The 20,802-nt window shown below is 37.3% G+C and overlaps 1 protein-coding gene across 1 annotated transcript in view; it reads right to left on the bottom strand.

Annotated features, from left to right (window-relative positions):
- Positions 1-20,802, bottom strand: part of svep1 (sushi, von Willebrand factor type A, EGF and pentraxin domain containing 1) — a 55,870-nt gene that overhangs the window by 24,434 nt on the left and 10,634 nt on the right. The window contains 10 exon segments of the mRNA XM_043243867.1: positions 1,286-1,393; positions 1,535-1,628; positions 1,630-1,665; positions 1,769-1,887; positions 3,180-3,374; positions 5,272-5,451; positions 6,316-6,495; positions 6,623-6,781; positions 17,265-17,441; positions 18,884-19,139. Of these exon segments, the coding sequence (XP_043099802.1) occupies positions 1,286-1,393; positions 1,535-1,628; positions 1,630-1,665; positions 1,769-1,887; positions 3,180-3,374; positions 5,272-5,451; positions 6,316-6,495; positions 6,623-6,781; positions 17,265-17,441; positions 18,884-19,139 (1,504 nt within the window).

The raw sequence follows: 20,802 nt of genomic DNA, 5'->3' as shown, positions 1-20,802 counted from the left end.
GGACTCGCTCTGGTCAACCACAAAGTCCTACAAAGGGTGCTATGCTACTGTACTGCTCCTCACGAGGCCTGGGAATAATAGGCCTTGGTGCCAGAGGAGAGTAATTGCTAGATTGTTTAATGACACAGAACTAAGGGTGCTACACTGCGGTCAGACAATAGAGTCTTTCAAGGATCATATACACTCCACACACTCAAAAACACACATGCTTATTTGCATGCACATATCAGTAGCCACAACTGTAATGAAACCCTCATACATATATCTACTAAAAAAAGGTTTTGTGACCACACTGAGGCTGCTTGTCGACGTCACACCACACTACTCCAACGTCAGCATGTTTTGTTTTTCCATGCCCACACCCTGACGCTGGTTTATATTTAGTACAGACAAAACTCCCTCCAAAACCCGGCAGACCCAGACATTTGTCAGACAGTTTGGAATAGCCCTGGAACTTCTCTCTGGAAAAGTGTGTGTGTGCCTGTGCATTTACGTCTGAACTGGTTAAGAACAAAATTAATTATCTTGCAGATTCTGCAGTGCATGTGCAGTTGCACGAATGCATTTGTGTGCAGATAATTTATCTTATGTATTCTCGTCTTGTCTTATTCTAACACAACAACTGTGGTTAACTCCATACTTTATAACCACTGTATAATAAACTTAATTTCTTTCTTTGTTCACTGTATTTGCAGTTGTAGCATAAAACTAAATTAATTTTTACCTGTCCAAGACCAAAATCCTGACTCCAGTCCTTATCGTTGCTTAAGGCGCCAAATCAATAAATATTTTTTGTAGGAAAACATTTCCTTCCCAGAGTTCTTAAAATGTTCATAAATCAAACCATTTCCATTCCTTACAGCTACTAAAAGTTCATTCAACCCCATTCAACCTCCACAGGTGTCCTGAATCGAAGCCTCTCTGTGATGATTCTACCAAACGTATTCCTGAAGATTCCTTTTCTCACGCAACAGGTTCAAGACCATTCCAGTAAGGTCCATATTTTCTGGACCTGTTTACTATTTTTTCTGAACATTAAAGTATAAACATGGCCTTACAATTGACATTGTTCCTGTATTTGCTGCTGACATTTATTCAAATAGAGTAAAAGATTGTGTTAAATTACTTGAGCACAACCAAATGAATATACCTTTGTCCTATTTAAAGGAGTGACTGATGATATCTTTTGCCAGAAAACATGCAGCCTAACTTGAAATTCTGCTTAGTGCACCTTTAAACACTTTTTTGCCATTGTCATGCTCTTAAAAAATAAATTTGCATTTACCCGAATTGTCTGAAAACTGAGGTTCTTCCCAGTAAACTGCAGTTTTTTTCGCAGTGGCTTTAACGGTGGGTGGAGATCGGCACCTATCAATCAAGGGTGGTTCCATATCTAAGAGAACAAAGTATAAAACAATGAATCAATTATACTGCAAAAGGTAAAAAATAATATATTACAGTGCTTTGGCAAAAACAAAACATTTAAATAAGACCATGTAAATTACTATGAGTTGTAGATGGAATCCAACCTCACCAACTACAGTAACGGTGAAAGAGCAGTTGGCCTTGTTTCCAGTGCGGTCGGTCGCTGTGTATGTTATGAGCTCAGTTCCTACAGGGAAAGGCTGCATTGGGGTTTAGAACAGGGGTCACCTGCACCACAACCTGAGGTAGAAAGGCAATCCCTCGTTTTAAAACGATTACACAAAACCTGAGCCTCTGATTCAATATGGAAAATAAAAAGTCAAATAGCTGATGTAAAACTCACCTCATCTCCAGAATTGTCCCCAAGCATGGGTGCATTCAAACTGATGTTAGCTGACCTCTGATGTTCATCTGTCTCCGTGATGACATCACCAGGACACTGAATCCATGGAGGCTCTACATCTACAGAAGAGAAAATCAGTTCAGGGCTTGCAAGTCTCCATAACGTCAACACCATTACCAATTACTGATTCAATTACTGATGTAAACACACCATAATGATGTCACTCATTACCTCGAACTATCTCATCTATAATCGTATGCTCTATGTAAACCATCTGTAGTATAAAAATGTCGACTTTTGGAGTGGAATTTTATCATTTAAAAAAAAGTCTAAACAGTTCAACGCAAAAAAATGAAAATTATTTACTATTTTCTGTTTAGATATTTTACCTCGAGAATAAAGACAAAAATGCTTTTTTTAGTGTTTAGAAAAAAAACACTGAACATTCTGCTAAATATCACCTTTTGTGTTCACTGAAACAGAAAAAAGTAAAGGGAGGTAAATGATTCCTGGGTGAACTCTGTTTAATGATGTGAGTCTAGATTCATGTTGAGAAGTACTTGGTGTTGCAGCGATATGATCTATTTACAGAGGTGTATCATTATCACATGCAGTTCAGAGTATAACATGCTAATCACGTAGTCTGCCCTCTCTATCCAAGCCAAACAAATACTTCACTGGGCCAGTAATAGGGCCAAAAGAGAACAAAAATTCACAGTTCTGTCATGATTCCCTTGTTTTCACATCATTCCAAACCCATAAGTCTGTTCCTTTAATGATATGACTTTAGATTCATGTTAAGTCTATGTGCACAGAGAATTTGTTGGTGTTGCTTTGTTGAAAGCAATCGACTGACTAATCTCACAACCAGCTTGGAGCAAAGCTCATTAATCACACAGCCTCTGCTGTCCCTCCAAGCTAAATAAATACTTTATCATTAGACTAATAGGCCCTAGAAAGAACCTGGATCAAATGCAAATGCTCTGTCTTTTGCCTTAATCTCTATAGACACTGATGAGCCACAAACTCACATAAATACAGAAAACACAATCTCTCCTCTCGTCAGTAAATCCTAGAGGTTCAGAAGTGAAGGCCAAAACTAATTGATCCTTTGTTTGGTTCCAGCTTGGAGGGGCAGTTTTGAGTTTTTATGATCTTGGAATTCTTTAGTTTTACACAATGGTGTAACTTTGTTTGATGATCTTCCACTTATTCTGTTCTTCATCATCTTAAAGGTTTTGCAGCAACAAATTTAATGCACCTGTTTTACTGGCAGCACATCTGTCCCACTGCAACACATCATTTTACAGCAGAACAAAAAGGGAGGTTTCAGCCACACGTGTACATGCACAGGGATAGGCAAAACATAACACTTTATGCCATTATAAATACAAACTGAAAAACAAATTACCTGTACAGGTTGCTTTATGCAAACTGTCACTCCAGTCTCCAGAAGTCAGACATCTGACTTCAGATTTTCCAATGAGACTGTAACCACGAGGACAGGTTAACTGACACGACGCTCCCGTCCTGACCTCATTCTCCCCACAGGTAGGGGGTGACAAACTGATATGCTTCAAAGTAACAATTGGAGGACAGCGCACCTCTTAGAAAGAAAGAAAAAAATGAAATACAGTGAAAAATAAACAACACACATTTTCCGCAGAGATAAATCAAAAGAATGAGAGAGTGAGAAAGAGAGTGCAAAAATATCTCCAGAAAGGGAAATGTAAGAGCGGTTGTTGACCACACTGCTTGACATTCTTGGAAACAACCTCAACACACGCACACTCGCAAAAAACAAATGATTTTCAATCTGACATCTGGCTCACCCTGTACTGCCAAAGCAAGAGAGAATGACGAGCACAGAAAGAAATCAAGTCAAAGAATTACAGTGAAGACAAGAAAACATGTCATACAATTTAAATGGACCAAAGGCATTGCTGAAATATCAGTCCAAACGATCTAACTAAAAAAGATTAAAGAAATCGAGACGAGCAAAGCAATACTGACCGAAAGGATGAACATAGTTAATCAAGAAGCAAGTTGTTAAAAGCTATACAAGAGTATTTTGTCTTGCCACAGATGATCACAGATGATTTTTTATACGGGATGCCGGGTACATGTAATCTGGATTATGTAATTAGATTCTAAAAACTAACTACATGCAACTAGATTAAATTACTTTTTTATTAATTACATGATTACATAATATTCACATAAGAGCAATCAATTCTTCATAATTACTGATTCTCCGTAATTCCTCTTTTTCATATTTTAAATGTTCCTTTCTAAAATCACCTACACATTACATGAAGGTAAATAAATAAAATATTTCATTTTTCAAATTGTTGTAATTGATTTACAGGGTTATTTTAAACTGATTTATTTTAATTTGTTTAATTTATTATTTATTATTAATATACAAACTTTATGAACCCCAGTTTGGGAATTCTTCATGTAATGTTAAATGCACTTCATGTTGTTTTTAACAATGAAAGGAATATATTTTCTTTGTATTTATATATTTATATCAGTATGGTACATGATCTAACTTTAAATCAATGTGATAAACGAGTTAGGTCAAAAAGTAATCAGTGAATATGAATATATTACCTAAAATGTGTAGTGTAATGGAACACAGTACTAACAAAACTTTTTGTCATGTAATTTGTAATCATTAAGAAATTACAGTTTGTAAGTAATCTACACAGCTATTTCTGTAAGTTTGTGGGGAAAACTGGCATTTTGTGCAGTCAAAGTGGCTGCTACATCTGACTGCACAAAAATATATGTCACTAAAGATTGAATTTGGCAGAACAATGAGTCTTGCTGTGCACTTATTCTGCACAACTATTAGTTAAAAAGAGATAAATAAAAAAATAAAATAAAAACGTTTGTATGCAACTCAATTGTACTTTCTTAATTGTACTCGTAAAAACTTGTCTTTATGAAAGATTTATTATACATATATCTTTGTACTAAACTGTAATTAAGCTCCTACTAATGTTTTAATAGCTAAATAACAAACTGTGAAAAGTTTACTGAGGTGAACACAATGTAAAGTGACAATGGATCACAAGCTGTTTTATTTTGACATCAAGATATTAAAGATATTTGGGTGAAGCTGTACTTTTTAGTTTAACATACCTTTTAATGCTTGTTTGTTTTGCACTATAACTTATAATAAAGCAGCCAAATTTAAGATAAAACATACAGGAATCGAAAGCTGAAGCTTTATTTCAGATGCAACAAATCACAAAGCTTTTTGTGATAATTAGATTGGAGGCATGTTACAAATGCTTTCTGAAGGGAAAACTGTGATTTAAAAAACCCTAGTTTAATCTGCGGGTGGTCCATAGGGTCAAACAGAAACGTTATTATTCCTTTAACCCGTACAGCTAGTTCCTTCATCAATCTGTTCTCTCTTGAGGTTGGTCTCTACAATGTAGGTTGTTTGGTTTGTGGTAAACATATACCCACTCACAGAGCTGTGATCTTACCGACACATCGGGGCTGTGGTCCATTCCACTGTGAGTTGGCCAGACAGGTGAGTCTGGCTCTGCCCTGCAGCCTATAGCCCTGTTCACATCGCACCAAACACTCCAGCCTATAGGGGGCGGCCCGCTCGCTGCAGTTCAGTACCCCATGGCGTGGAGGAGTAAGATCTGGGCAAGAGCGAACTATGGGAAAACACCACACACACCAGACAGGGGTTAGAGCATCGCACTGAAGCTTTGGTCCTATGTTATTAAAACTTTGATGTATTGGACAAACTTTAAATGATTCCATGGAACGACACTAAGCTAAAATGGACAGCTGGGAGAAACAAAAATGGAAATGGAGAGACTATAGAAGAAGAGAGATTTTAAGAGCAAATGGGAGGGAAAAGAGAAAATGCTTGAGAAAAGGGTGGCTGGTAGCTAAGACTGTGGTTAGGATTTGAAACCTGTAATTTATTTCCAAACAAAGAAAAACCAAAATATTGTTATTTTAGGCCTGAGGTCACAAGAAAGGGAACTCTTAACAGGTCAGCTTGCACACATGCATCTGTCTGAGTGTGTGATTTGGCTTGTGTGTGTGTATGTGTGTGTGTTTGTGCGTAGGTGCATATACATATTGTATTCATTTGTTCAAGTGTGTAAGCACTCACATAGTTGGCAAAGCATTAGAGTTTACTTTCCAGCTATCTAAACACACATGAACTCAGAGCGCTGCAGGCCGACAGGCAGAGAAATGGCTTTATGAGCCCCTCCACACACACGCATACATACTCAAAGGCTGCAGTATATTAGCTTTTCTGGGGGTGACGAAACATATGGGGTGACTAAAGGCCCTTTGAGCTTCCAATTCTGTAACACATAAACTGACAATAAAACCAATATGTTTTCCGCTTAGATGGAATTAGAGGCAAAAAATAACACACAAAAGTGGGGAGTGGGCAGGCTAATGAAAGAAAAAGTTAAGCAAAAGGAAAAATGATGAATAAATTAGTTTTTGTCCCCTTTCCAGGATCGGTGATGTCGTAAAATCCAGGTGTGCCTCACCTCTGCAGCTCGGCTGAACTCCTGACCAGGTCCCGTCTGGCTGACAGAGTCTGATTCCATCTCCTTGCAGGTCAAACCCAATAAGACAGCGCACCCCGCATGCAGAGTTAAATTGATTATTACACACATTCTGGATAAAAAAGCCATTCTCTGGAGGAGAGAGAACCGGACAGACCACCGCTGCAGTAGGGAGAACAAGAGAGTGGGATTAAATTTATTGTTTGAAAAGAGTACACATACAGACACGTATCTATAAACAGAAATGTTAGCAGATATGTTCATAGACATAAAGCAGATAGACCAGCACCTTGGCATGTGTTGTTGTGTGGTCTGTAGCCCTCCGTACACACACAGTCTGATACATCTGTACTGCCAGGGCTGGATGTGTGATGAGGGTCGGGGCAAGGAAGACAGGTATTCACACCTCCAGAAACTGCTTCAGGTTTATATGTGCCGGATGGACAAGCTGAAAAAAAAGAAATCATTCAAAGAAAAAGGTTAAAAGATATCTCGATAGCAAAGATTTTAGAAATAGAAATAGAAATTCACCTGAATCTTATCTTATTGTGTAAAAAATGTATCCATGTACGTGTTTAATTTTTTGGACCTAATCTGGGTTTAATTAACTTTAGCCCACTTAAATCCTACCTCTTTCTTACAAGCTTGCATTAAAGGAATAGTTCACCCAAAAATTAACATTCTGTCATCATTTACTCACCCTTGAGTAGATCCAAATCTGTTTAAATTTCTTTATTCTTCTGAACACAAAGGAAGATATTTTTAAGAGTTATGAATTTTCATTTTTGGGTGAACTATTCCTTTAAGAATCAATAAGTCAATCAATAAGTGAAACAAGTTCCTTATCTGACGCTTCTTCCATTACATTATGAATTAGACTTACTTTATTTCATCACAAGGCAGATTTCACAAAGCAACAACTCTTAGAGTTCCTTCAAATTCAGTTTCAAAATAAAATGCAACATTAGATCCACCTTTAACTTTACTGCTGTCTTGTTTTGTTCACATTTATTTGAAGTAACTTTCAGCTTTTTTCAAAACTTGCAATCCTCAGTGATTAGTAGTAGTGATTCATACTTTTAAATGTTTGTTTCAGTTAGTTTCAAACATTTTTTTTTTTTTTTAATATTTAATGATGCAATAAACTGTTTCCCATGACTGTGATTCCTCTGGAAATTTAGGCTATTTATGCCATATTACATTGACCTTTTTGTGGTATACATGCCACAATTAAATGGGCCCAGTGGATTCGTCAAACACTAGACACAAACCCTTGTGATAAGATGCTGTATCAGATAACATGTTACTGAACTGAAAGACTCCCCAACACTAACTTTCCATTGCTTAAATAACACATACGGTATGTTTTGGAGGTAAAGACAGGATTCGTTAAATTCCTAGCGTATTTCTCAGGCTATTTAGAAAAGTAACTGATGTGTTTTTCACTGGAACAATTTTGGCTGAAATGCGTAAAAACCTCCCCACATAAGCTTATGTAAAATATCAAAGACATTTCACTTGTGGAAGGAGGAACAACCCAGACACTCTTTATCAATAGCTGCTCTGTACAAGTCGGCCAGACATCTCAACTTTGTCAAAGAGGAGAAAAAACACTTATTTTTGGACCTCAGTTTGAGATTAAATTAAGGTAATAGACACGTCTTCCATCATTTTTAAAAGCAGTCACCTAATTTCTCATCTCTCAGTCCATCTCTCATTGATGTCTTTTAATGTAGTTACATAACACATAATATGCAAGCGTAAAAGAGGTTTCATGAGTCTTCCTCTCAGTACCCTTGGCATCATTATTAATATATCACAATCGGTCATTTTTCATGCAAATAACACCCAGCTGCTTCTGAAACAGTTGCAATACTGTGCTATTCTGAGTTTTGATGGAGGGAGACAGTTTCTATAAACTGGTGCCGATGGGTGGCCATCCGCTCTGAAATACTAGGCCCAAAAAGAAGAGCGGTTGGGTACAGGGTAAAATAATCTGAGAGGAAGAAAAGCTAGCAAACACCAAGACACAAACAGACAAGCAGATGGTGGAATTTATGTAAGAACTGAAATAAACAAAGAGAGACTGACAGTGAATCTGAGACAGGAAGAGGGAACTAAACAGACAGATGGCGAGAAAGAATGTAAGACAGGAATACAACCAAAACCAATGAAAAAAAAAAGTGCATCTGTGCTCAAGTGAGAGAAACAGACATACAGATGGATAGATGGAATATGTTAGATAGAGGGAGAAATCAGAGAGCTGGAAAGATGGTGGGTTTCTTTTCTTAAAAAGGGCTGGGAAACAAATTGTTCAGCAACTGGTTATTAAATTTCCACACCTTTACACACATGCCCCGATGTTTTAACGTGTCTATTGAAGACGTTTTGTCGCTGATCCAAAACAGCTGATGAAGTCATTGAGATGGGTGGTGAAACATCTTCATTGGAAAGTCGAACTGCTTGCAAATACATTCTACCAGACATTTTACACTGACCTGGTTTAATGAAAGTGTTTACAGACATTATGTTTATGCTACAAATAGCTAGCTAATACTTTATTTTCTCACATTCAGTACACATAAGTATATATCAAATATATCACACTGCCTGCTAAAATACACCAATTGAACTGAACTGAAAACCATCTAATTACACTGTGGAAAGCTTCTACTTTTATCTCGCATAAAAGTTTAAGCTAACATCTGAACTGTTAGCACAACTGTAAAAGCCGATGCAACGCTATAATTATTTCATAATAATTACACTTTAGTGTGTCATATCTATATATAATATGAAGCAGCTGAAAATGCACCTTTGTCAGCTACACAACATTAAACCAGTGAACCAAAACACATAAATACAAACATTCAGCATTTCACCTTGTTTCCTAAACTAACTTTCAAATAAACCTGGCACTGTACTTTTTGACAAATTGCTTATGTCTCTCCATTGTCTTTGAGTTTAATTTATTCAAGTAATTTATATAGAGCACATTTAAAACAACAGCAGTTGACCAAAGTACTGCACATAAAACAAAAAGAAAAAAACAGATCTCTCATACTGAATTAAATGGCAATGAATAAAAAAGTGTTTTAAGGCTAGTTTTAAAAGTAGACAGAGTTGGGGCCATCCTCACAGACAATGGTAATGAATTCCAGAGTTCGGAGGAAGCTACTGCAAAGGCAAGATCTCCTCTGTACTTCAATCTTTCTCTCGGGACTGCCAGCAGCATAAGGTCAGCAGACCTCAGAGACCTGAATGAAACATGCAGTTGTCTAAGATCAGAAAGGCAGGTAGGGGCTAAAACATTTAAGGATTTATAAGCAAGCACTACAACCTTAAAATCAATTCTAAAACAGACCGGAAGGCAATTGTAGAGAAGCCAATATGGTGAAAATATGAGTTTGAGTTAAAAATCGAGCTGCAGCATTCTGCACTAACTGCAAGCGTTAGAGAGAAACCTAGCTGAGGCCTTAAAACATAGGTAGGAGGCCATTATAGTAGTCTAAATAAGATAAATATAATGTAAAAATAGAAAATAAAAACATGTATAAGCCGTTCAAAATCATTAGCTGACAAAAAAAGTCTTAACATTAGATAAAAGCCTTAACTAATAAAAGTTTATTTATGTGTCAAGTTTAAAATCCATATTTATTATTACACCCAGATTTTTATCAGTAGATTAAACAAAAAGAGACAAGGGTTCCAGATCACTAATAAACTTTTAGCAAACAAACAAACAAATAAATAAATAATATCAATACAAAAACAGTTCTAATCTGAGTGAGATAAAAGCCAAATGCATTAATGTATTGTAAATGATACGTGTTAAAGTTATAACATTCTCTAATGGCTTTTTAAAAGATCCTTTTAAAATATTCCAAAGTCAACATCTAACATATGAACATTAGCATGTGTTTAATGGTGAATGTGTAGCTCTGTTATATATCAGGATCTGTCAGGATAAGCTCTTTGATAATTATGTGGTAGAAACTGGAACCTTTAGCTATTTTTGCAGTTTTTAAAATAAGAAGTTCACAAGTTCAACAAGTCCAATATTGGTGCTAATTTGAATTTCTGTATGCCTGCTACAAGGCTCATAACTCCCGGAAACCCACAATAAACTTACAGTCCAAAGAAAGGATGTGAGTAAGAAGAGAGAGTGAACTGAAGGGGATTGAGGAGGTTTACAGTGCAAGCATGTTTTAAGCATGTCAGATGGTTGAAGATTGGCTTATTTTAAACTTCTGGTGAAGTTATAAAAGTCAAACCCAACTGAAGCAATATTTTTTTGACAGTGGAAATGCTTTTATGTAGCAGAAACTGTTTTGCGCAATAAAACTACAGCCAAATGCATCCAGCTCATATAACAGACATTTATCATAATTTACATGTCCCAAGATGTTTGAAAACCAAAGTGAATAGACATTGACTAATTCTAGAGTTCAACCACATTACAGGCCTCACTAGAATTATACTAAACAGAGAATAACAACTTCATCACGCTATGTTGGGCTTAATGTAAAAGACACTTTAAAACTTTAAGCAGGACTGCATGTCAGAAAACAGTTTGTGGATGCAATTTAAAAAAAAAAGAAGTATTATAGAAAATTATCCTACCTTAACCGAACTGTGTGCGTATAATGTTAGATTTTGTTAATAAACAATAATCCACATCTGCAAACCACAGGATGCAGCCGATGCACCTTATAAACTATTGTAAGTAACCTTTCTAAATGACATCACCATTCATGCTACCATTGGTACGCCACATTCTCCTGTTTTCAGCCACAAAAATGTCACTTTGCATGTTTATATGGATTTCATCCATTCCCCTTTGTTCTGGGTTTAAACATGAGGTCAACCTCAAATGCAATTGTAATGCTTTGTGTCACTGTGACAAAAGATTTCCTGTTTCCATCTCTGCTTGGATCTGGATTCTGGAAAGGAGAAATTGTTATACATTTATGTAATTCAAGTCTAAAGGTCATTGCACACTGAGCCTAAATTCCATATGCATTTTTCTGTTTTTTTCATATTTTTTTAACTTTCTTATCAAAACTTGCTACTGATTTTGTGAAGGACGAAAGTTTCATCATGAGGTGTTTTTTTTAAACAAGCAATAATTTTGGACGAGAATTTCGGTGTGCAAATACCTTAAAACATATGAAGAACAATCACAATCGAAATTTGTGATGGTCCACTGTCTAGTCTCTCTTAACAACTTAAATCAAAAATTAAACTTTCATCATTTATTCACTCTCATATCATTCCAAATCCCATTTATTTTTTAAAAAGTGCTCCCTCTTTCTCTGTTGTAGCTTAACGTGTAGCAAAGGGTATGAGGTTCAGTAGCAAAGACGCCTATTTGCAGTGAATGATAGCACATTTTTCACAGAGAGTTCAGAAGGGAGGCTCCTAAAAGCAGATGGTATGATGGACAGACATAAAGCGGTACAGGATGCAACACTCACACTCAACCTACAAGCACAATTGATTAATTCATACTAAAAAGGTCACTGCTATATGAAGAAAAGAAGGAAATAAAGACATGACAGCTGTTGGTAGAGGTGAAGAGGGAGAAACATAGTTAGGCTGACAGAAAACAAAGTAATAGGTCATAAAGAGAGAGAAAAATAGGGTTGCACTTTCAGAGTAAGCCTTTAAAGCCGAACCAGGTATCATAAAACATTTCCAATGGGATTTTTAATGGCAGTGAAGTAGAAATGGATGGCAGAATAACCATTACAGCAACGATCCAGCGTGACACTCACAGGTCATTCTCAAGAATGGATTCAGAGCAAAATTAAACAGGTCTGTTTGGCCAGCATGGGGTAGTCATTTTACACAACACACATACTGTAAATCTGTTTTTATAACTGGATACACTCACACAGTGAGCTACTCTGTAATTGGCAAGGGGCAAGTAAGAGAGATGGGGGAGGAACGCTTGCAAGGTTCGTTAGGTTCAGCTACTGACTCTTTTCACAAGATCCCATTTGTCACCCCCACCTGCTGGTGGCCCTAATTGCAGCCAGTTTACAGTCAACACACACATACACGATTCCTAACAAGAAAATTCACTGTCATACACACTCCTCTCATATGCACAAGTGTCTATTTAAAACCCAAAGTAACAGTAACTTCACAAGATCACAGATTCTACGACCTATAAACTTGCCTCCTGTTTTCCAAAGACATGAATCAACACAGTTTACCACACAGTGGCAGGCTGAGAAATTCTTAATTTGTCACTGAAAAACTAAGCTGTTCCAGATAGGAGTCACTGACCTCAGACCGGTAGTTACTTCCATTATTTAAATATTACTCATCGCCACTGAAAGCGCAAAACGGATGCGGGGTCAGAATAACAACACAATATTTCAATGACCTCAATTAGAAATCTTCAGATGCCTGTTTTACTGGAACTAAAATCTTCAGTTTAATCGGATCTACTTTAAAATATTGAGGTGAATCCAATTGACTCTGAACCTTTATGTCCCTTGAGATCTAGAGGCATCTGCTGTTTTTGGCCAAAACAGAGAACACTAGGAGTTGAGCAACAATCTGCTTTTATCTGGAAAAGAAACATTTTTGAGTCTGTTCATAATGACATGTAATGTCTTGTACATGGACAAATCATATATATATATATATATATATATATATATATATATATATATATATATATATATATATATATATATATATATATATATATATATATATAGTAAAGCCAACTATTTTCATAAACACAGTTATAAGCCGATAATAATGTTGAATGGAAGCCACACTGTACTTCTAATGGTGCTTGCTGCTGGAAGTCTAAAGTGCATTTGGTGCATAATTTGTACCAAAACATCCGTGCTATGGTCAGTTTGTTAAGATATACTATTAAACTTCACAGTTATGACATTTGTTCAATGACAAAATAAATAAAAATCTCTTAACAAGTCATTTGTGCTCTAAATATTAAAGACCTATCACATAAGACTACAATCAGCGGCCTAGAAGAGGCTGATGAAACACTGATGAAACAGCCCAGCCCAGCAAGGATTAAGCAGGATGACTTCATCCTCTTCTACTTTCAGCAGGTTCAAACTATGCAGCTGAGAAGTATAATGTAATTAATATAAAATAACTCTATATAAAGACAAGGAACAAACACTTAAGAGCAGAAAAATGACTGAAGTTTAAGACAAAGTCATCAGTTTCACACTTTATAGAACACAGAGTACTTGGAGTGATAAAACTACACTAAAATCTTTTTTCCAGATTATTTGCTGAAGGCCAGGTTGGCTCTGCATTGCAGCAGAAATAAAACGTCCCTGAAGCCAAACATGCATTACAGCATCTCTTCTGAGTTCATTGCTGGCCCTAAGATATCAAGGCAGGTAGGAAACCAGTTTCATTGTGAAATAAATATGGAAAAAATAAGAAAACAGATGGGAATTTGCCATGTGGCATGGAGGTTTGGACCATGGAAGAATAAAGGCATGAAAAATGAAGAATAAGAGGAAGAAAATGTTAAGGCCTGGGAGAGCTCTGAACCCTTCGACTTGGATTTGTGGAACAGAATATTCACCTTTTGTGTGATATGTGGTATGGAGAGGAAAAAAAGGAGGAGACACGAAGAAGATAATGGAGAAGAAGCAGTAAAAGAAAGAGGAAATAGTTTAAGTACTCAAAACAGACTAGACTTCAATATGCATCTCCCACATAAGCATCACAGCTCGATGGCCACATAAATACTTCAAACCCAATCAATCATTTTACAAAGGAGCGATGAAACCTCAGTACTCAGTCGAAAATCCATGCACAGTGAATCCAATTACTTGCACAATTAATTGAAAACATTGTTTTACATAAACGTTACAAAATACATCCTATCCATTACAGGGGAAAAAAATCCAGTTACCACAAAAACAGCAGCATCACAACTGTTTTTAACAGATAATAATATAATTTTTTCTTGAGCACCAAATATTATTTATTTTAGAATATTATTTATAAAATCATGTCATACCAAAGACTGGAGTAATGGCTGATAAAAATGTCAGCTTTTCCATCACAGAAATACATTAGGCTACATTTAAATACATTTAAATGTCAAACTATTATTTTGCATTATTATAATATTCCACAACAGTACTGTTTTTTTGTTTTTTTGGTTTTAGCCGTCTCGGTGAGCATAAGAGACCTCTTTCAAAAACATCTGAACAATTGCCACAGCAATGAGTGAAATAAAAGCGATGATTTGATTGTAGCCCTCTGAAGCTATATAAAGCGATGCAGGGCCAGTACAAAATGCAAAGATGTCTACAGCTGTACAACTGGAAGGATTGTGCTTGGGAAATACTAGAATCGAGAGTTGGAGACGTATTGGGTTTCAGACTTGGAGAGGTATTAGACTGTAGAGTTGTTTACTGGAAGTCTGCCTGTCACCATGTCTGAAAAATGTCTTCACTCTCACTGCGGCCCTCCAATCTTCCCATCTAATATATCATACTTCCTGACGCGTCTCTTGGTTTAAAACCAAATGCGTGTTATTGCGTGTAAGACACACACGCACAAAGCATACACGATTATATCCATACATATGCACAGACAAAACAACACGTTCTGCATTACTGGAACTAAATGTAGCGAGAGTACATTTTTTAATTACTCTAGAGACCGCATGGGGGGTATTATTGGTCACAGGGTTGCATGCGGGTTGAAAGGGAGGGGGGGGGAAGACAGACACAGAGGGAGCAGAAGGAGGTCAAACACAATTGCAACATTTCCTCACTCAGTACCTAGCCAACATATCCCAGATTCCTTCTATTTTCCTCTTTTATGGAAGTTTATTTTTTTCATGGATAGATTTATATTTGTTTAGGGGCTCACATGTGGAATCTAGGGTGTTCTGCTGAAGGTATTTACGAGCCCCGATCTGAGGAAATAAAACAGTGTCTCTTCCTCAACTTCCTTGACCTCTGACATCTGACAACCAGCCCCTGTCACACACCAGCTGAGATGTATTATGGCGTCTGCATCTATAGTGATGTATTACATTGACTAGGTTAACCCAGAATGTGACACTAGATAAAATGTCAGGTCATTATAGCAGCACTGGAATGCTAAAGTCAAACAAATCCCAACACAGATCTTCACAAATGGTGTCATTCATCTTTTCTCTGTACTCGTTCATCCACGTCACCTATGTTTTACTTGCAGGCAATAAGAGCAGGAGGTCAGTTCAGATAAAATGGCCTTTAGTCTTGTTATTAAGCACTGTTTGGACATCAGGACAATGCACGTTTACAGGCTTTCCAGTAAACGCCAATGATACTCAGGGTGACTTTCTTTTAAAATCCCTACAGATCAACAAAAGATTAAAACTTGACCTCTGGGAACAAACTTGATCCAAGTTAGAACTTTTTTGCCACATAAGCGAAACAACAGGTTAAAAAAAATACAGCTATTATCTGCGACTGAAAAGCATGACCTTAACAGGGTCAGCTTTTTGTCTTTTAGCTTTTTACTATATGATTTATTGCATTCATTATTAAAATTCCTAGATCAGACACAAGAAACCCTGGCCTTCATTTTGTTTTTCCGGTGGCTTCTATGGAGTGAGCCAACCACCTCTGGCTTACTATGAGTTTGCATTCTGTCATTAATTACAACATTCTGCTGCTAATTAACAGTCAGACAGAAATTAATTGTGAGGAATGCTATCACCCTGGCAACATCTGACTGCGATGCACAACTGAGTTCATGGTCTTTGATATTACATCCAAAATAAACAGGACAAGTGAAACACAATAAAATAGAAGACGATAAAACCTGCTCAGTCAAACTGTAACTTACTCCAAATCAGACAATGACCAGTGATGACTACATCTCGCCAAATATGCCAACTTCTTATAACCAAGTAACCAAGGACTGGATTCAAGAAAATCTTTTTATGTAAGTAAATTCATATAAGTTCATAAAAGTTTCTTTAAAGAAATTTAACACAAAAATATTTTCTTAAAAAACACATTTTCATGTGACATTAGTGAGTAAAAGTTTGCACTATTCCAAAACTATTTCTCAAAACACCAGATTGATTTCCTGAGTTATGTTTGTTTAATATACAGACTTTAAAACAAGATTTATAATAGGCTTCAAGGCGTTTACACATGACTTCTCATGGGTATTAAGTGTCTCTGCAGAGAAAAAGAAATCCCAGTACTACTGCAAAGTGTGAAAGCAAGTGTGCAATAATAACATCTGTCGGAGGTTAGCTCTCCATCACACAAACTCTGCAGTTCCCCCCCGTGTTCGTACATCTAACACTTTCCTACCACCTCATTCCTCAGTTTAATTAGTCAGTCTGATTATTTTAAAACTGTCTCGATATGAGCTCATTTTTGCCACAACATGAAAAATAGCTTTAATAGAACCACAGTTCATGAACGTAAACACAAATAGATCTTAATTCAAATGAAGCATTGCGTTTTCTTCAAGCAGTTTTATGAGGTGAACAAAAAGCAGGGTTGTCAGATTCAAATGAAGTTAAGTAAGTTGCAAAAAAGTGTTGACACAGCATATTATGCGGCATTCTGCAGTGCACAAAGAGATGATTGTGAATGTTTTAAATCATGTTTATAGGTTTGTTATGAAAGCAAAATGAGAGCTAAAGCACCACTTTGGCATCACGCTTCAATGTCCCATCTATTTGTAAGCTGTTTTCTCTGTCACTATGGATATTTGGTGGAAGTGCTTCTTTTACTTCATTTCGGGAGAGGAATTGGCTTTCTCTTCACGTTTCAGCCTTAAACATCCCGAGCAAATTTATTGAGTAATAAACTGGACTTGTCCCTAGGAACTCTGTCCATTTCTTTAAAATGTTTGAACTGAAAAATCCAAAATGTACATACCGGCCCACGAACTCTTACCTGTGCATTCGTGTTGAAGTCCCTTTCCGTAGTATCCTTTCTCACACACACAGTCGTACTGTCCTGTGTGTGTGCCGCATTTACAGCTGGCCATTATGTCACAACAGTTCTTTCCCACTTTGCACAATGATGAACACTGCGAAAGATCCTCCTGAATATAACTTCCAGTTGGAAGATCTGGAAGAGAAGATGGCAGTGAATATCAGACCCACTTTTCTCTGATACAAAAGAAAATAAGTTTGGCCTCATAATTCATCTATTTCTTCATGTCTAACTCAACTCCAAGCATGTGCGTTTCTGTATTGGAACCCTCTGCATAACTAACTATAAAAACCTTGGCTTTGGCAGGGCCATTTTGTCACCCTAAATACAAACAAATGCATTGCTCCAGATGTTGGCATACACAGACAGGCTACGCAATCTGAAGGAGTCTACACTATCTTGAACAAAGGATATGACACACGCGATATCACTACGGGAGGTGAGAACAAACGATGCCACAGCTTTGCCTCCCCTTCGCCAAAGCCAATGATTGATCTGTTGCTATCCAGAGGGCTCCTTTGTTTTATATCTCTTTGGTTTTAGCGTAGGTGGGTGATGTCATGGTGAAGAAAGGGGTCTTTTGAGTTCATGTGGCTGACTGAGTTCAGAGCTCTGATAAGAAGAATCTGCTATTAGCCAGACAGCCAAAGGAAATAGTAACACTGAATTATTTTTGTACCAGTTTTCTTTTACGCTGGGATTAACAGGGGCTCATATTTGTCAGGCTCAGGAAAAATGAGCTGGATTGGCCTTTGATTTCCCTTTACAAACATTCACCATGGTAACCAGTTTCTATTCAAATATCACAGCTAATGCAATTACTGTAAAATCAGCTTGGTGTTAGTTACCACTGGCTTCAAAATAAAGTTTGTTATGCTGTTAACTATGCTATTTGGAAGAAACTGTGGCTACCATGGCACACTGTAGTAAATCTTGGGTATATATATATGAAGGGCACAAGTATACTGCATAGGAGGTCTAGGGCCAAACGTTACGTTTTTTTTGGTTAATGCCTTTTTAACTTTAACTTGTTTACGTAATGTTTAACACAACCATTTTTGGCAAGGTTTTTAGCACTACTTTTAATAGATGCGCCAAAGTATTACACTGTGAAACCAAGCGGTGCTAAAATGTTCCCGTGAGTTGAATGGTAACAGAAAACCGGGAATCATCTTTTACTAACCTAATTATTTTCACACACTTGGATGCCGTTTAGTATACATCCCCGAGAGAAACTGTTAACGTTAAATAGTGACCACAAACACAATTCCTTCATTCATTCTAGAAAAAATAAACACACCAAAACAAAATAAAATCAGTGTAAATTTGTGACTTTTTTAAACCAACAAACGTTAGGCTAGTAAAGCGGTTACCGATGCATACTGGTCACGTGCTGTAATTGTCTAATATCTTATCATAAATATGCAAATATAAACATCCACAAACTGTTTACAACAGGAAATCGACTGTTTGTGAACAAAAAAAAAATATGAACAAAGTGTATCGTGATGCAAGACACAAAAACAGACGTCTAATGGTGATTGCTAATATGAAAAGCTCATGTTCGGCATTCTCACCTTCGTGAAGGGCGCGTCGAGCCAGCGCCTCGAACTCAGCGAAGTTGTGCACTAAGTAGCAGTGCTGGTCCTTGGGGTGCGAGGCCATGTCGTGCAGCTCGCGGATGTTTCCCTGCCAGATGCCCAGCGTGAAAATCTCCACGCCTCTCTCCCTCAGCGCCGCCGCCACCGGCCGCGGGTCTCCGCCGTTTGAGTAACCGTCAGTGATGAGGAAGATGGCCTTCGTGGCGTTCTCACGCGACTGCCTCAGAATTTGCTGTGAGTAGAAAAATAGCGCATGAAATATCGAACCGCAATAAGTTAATTTTGGTACAACTCAATTTACAGAGTAAACAGAAATGACAATTCCTTACTTCCTTACGTTATAGAAAAATACCTATATCATGAACGATGCATTGATGGACTAAGACACAAAACTAGCGGTTTGTGTGAGAAAACGAACAGTATTTATAGCGGTTTTGACCTCTTGTACACCACCATGTCCAACTGAGGTCCTGTTCGTTTTCTCAAACAAAAAAAAAATTGTAGGTGTAAATACTCAATTTATCGTTACTATGAGATATGGTATAATTTGTATTTCTCTGTGCATGTTTCTTTTCCTCACAGAGAAAGTTCCCAATACCGGGAATTATAAGACTGACAGAAATTAAAATGTTAAAATCTTTAAAATTTTACCTAATGAAGGAAAAAAGACACCTACACCTTAGATGCCAAATTTAGTTTCATCCCTTTAACCAGCACCCCCCTATACCTGCAGAAATCTCATATTGTAATAATACTTTTATTACAGTTGACATTTAAAAAAAAAAAAAACACCAAAATAGCAGAAAATTACTCTCTTTGGCAAACATCGCTGCATTTTACACTCACGTGCACAAAGATTTGTTTACAAGACTTTTTATGTTTAAACGTGTAATTAAGCGGCTTGGTTGGGGAACAGAGAAAATCTCTTCATTTTCTCTAAGGGCGCTCTAAGTGGAGCACAATTTACTGTCTTGTTGCTTCACACACAGAGAGAGGAGTGGGTTGTGAAAGTCAATGGACAAGGCCAATTCAAGGACTGGCATAGAAAACAGAGCAGCTTTTCTTTTTATTGTCTAATTGGCTGCAGTTCAAGCATCTCAGACAGGAACAATAATTACAAAGCCTGGAGCCTGACTCCCAATTACACATACACAGGGATACGAGCGCACACCTCAAATCTGGAATCTCCAATGCATTGGTGCCTTTCACCGTGTCTCTCTCTAACACACAGACCCAGACACAAATATACAGATGCTGCTGGTTGTCACCACAGTGATGTCACTGTGGTGGGGCCCTATGGGAGTTGGCCCACGGGCTAAAACAGGGTGTGATTGTGGGCATTTATGGGGCGGCAGCTCAAAGACATTGAAGGCATGAGGGGTTTTAGATATGAGTCAGAGGTGGTCGTGGTACACAAACATGTCTGCACATTATTAGAGCGTGGTAAACAACTTTCGAAGATCACAGGAACAGGAGAAAGAAAACTGCTACTGACTCACTGTGATGCGAAATTTGGCTCGGGTATTAGCAACCACATATAATTGCACCCACAGAATTACACACTACTGTAGTCACTCTTACACATCATAAACCCACTTGATTTTTATACACAAACCGACACATTTTTACCCCCATCAAAGCAGCAGTGGCTAATTTCTCACATTAGTTGCTAATTTAATTAGCTTGGTGACAAAACAAAGTTTACAAGTAATTCAATCAAACACATGTATGAATGACTGTTTGTTTCACTGCTAATGACAACATCTGCATCGGTCCTTTTTAAATAAGAGATGTACATATGTCATAGTTGCTTGATTTTAGTTTGGCAGCCTAAGACCCTTAGGGGTCACCTGTAAAGTGGTCTCAGGCTCTGACCGTCTGATGTATTTTGCTGG

The sequence above is a fragment of the Puntigrus tetrazona genome, chromosome 7 (genome assembly GCF_018831695.1).
Source record: "Puntigrus tetrazona isolate hp1 chromosome 7, ASM1883169v1, whole genome shotgun sequence".
In the NCBI taxonomy this organism is placed as follows: domain Eukaryota; kingdom Metazoa; phylum Chordata; class Actinopteri; order Cypriniformes; family Cyprinidae; genus Puntigrus; species Puntigrus tetrazona.
This window is presented reverse-complemented; position numbering and strand designations above follow the sequence as displayed.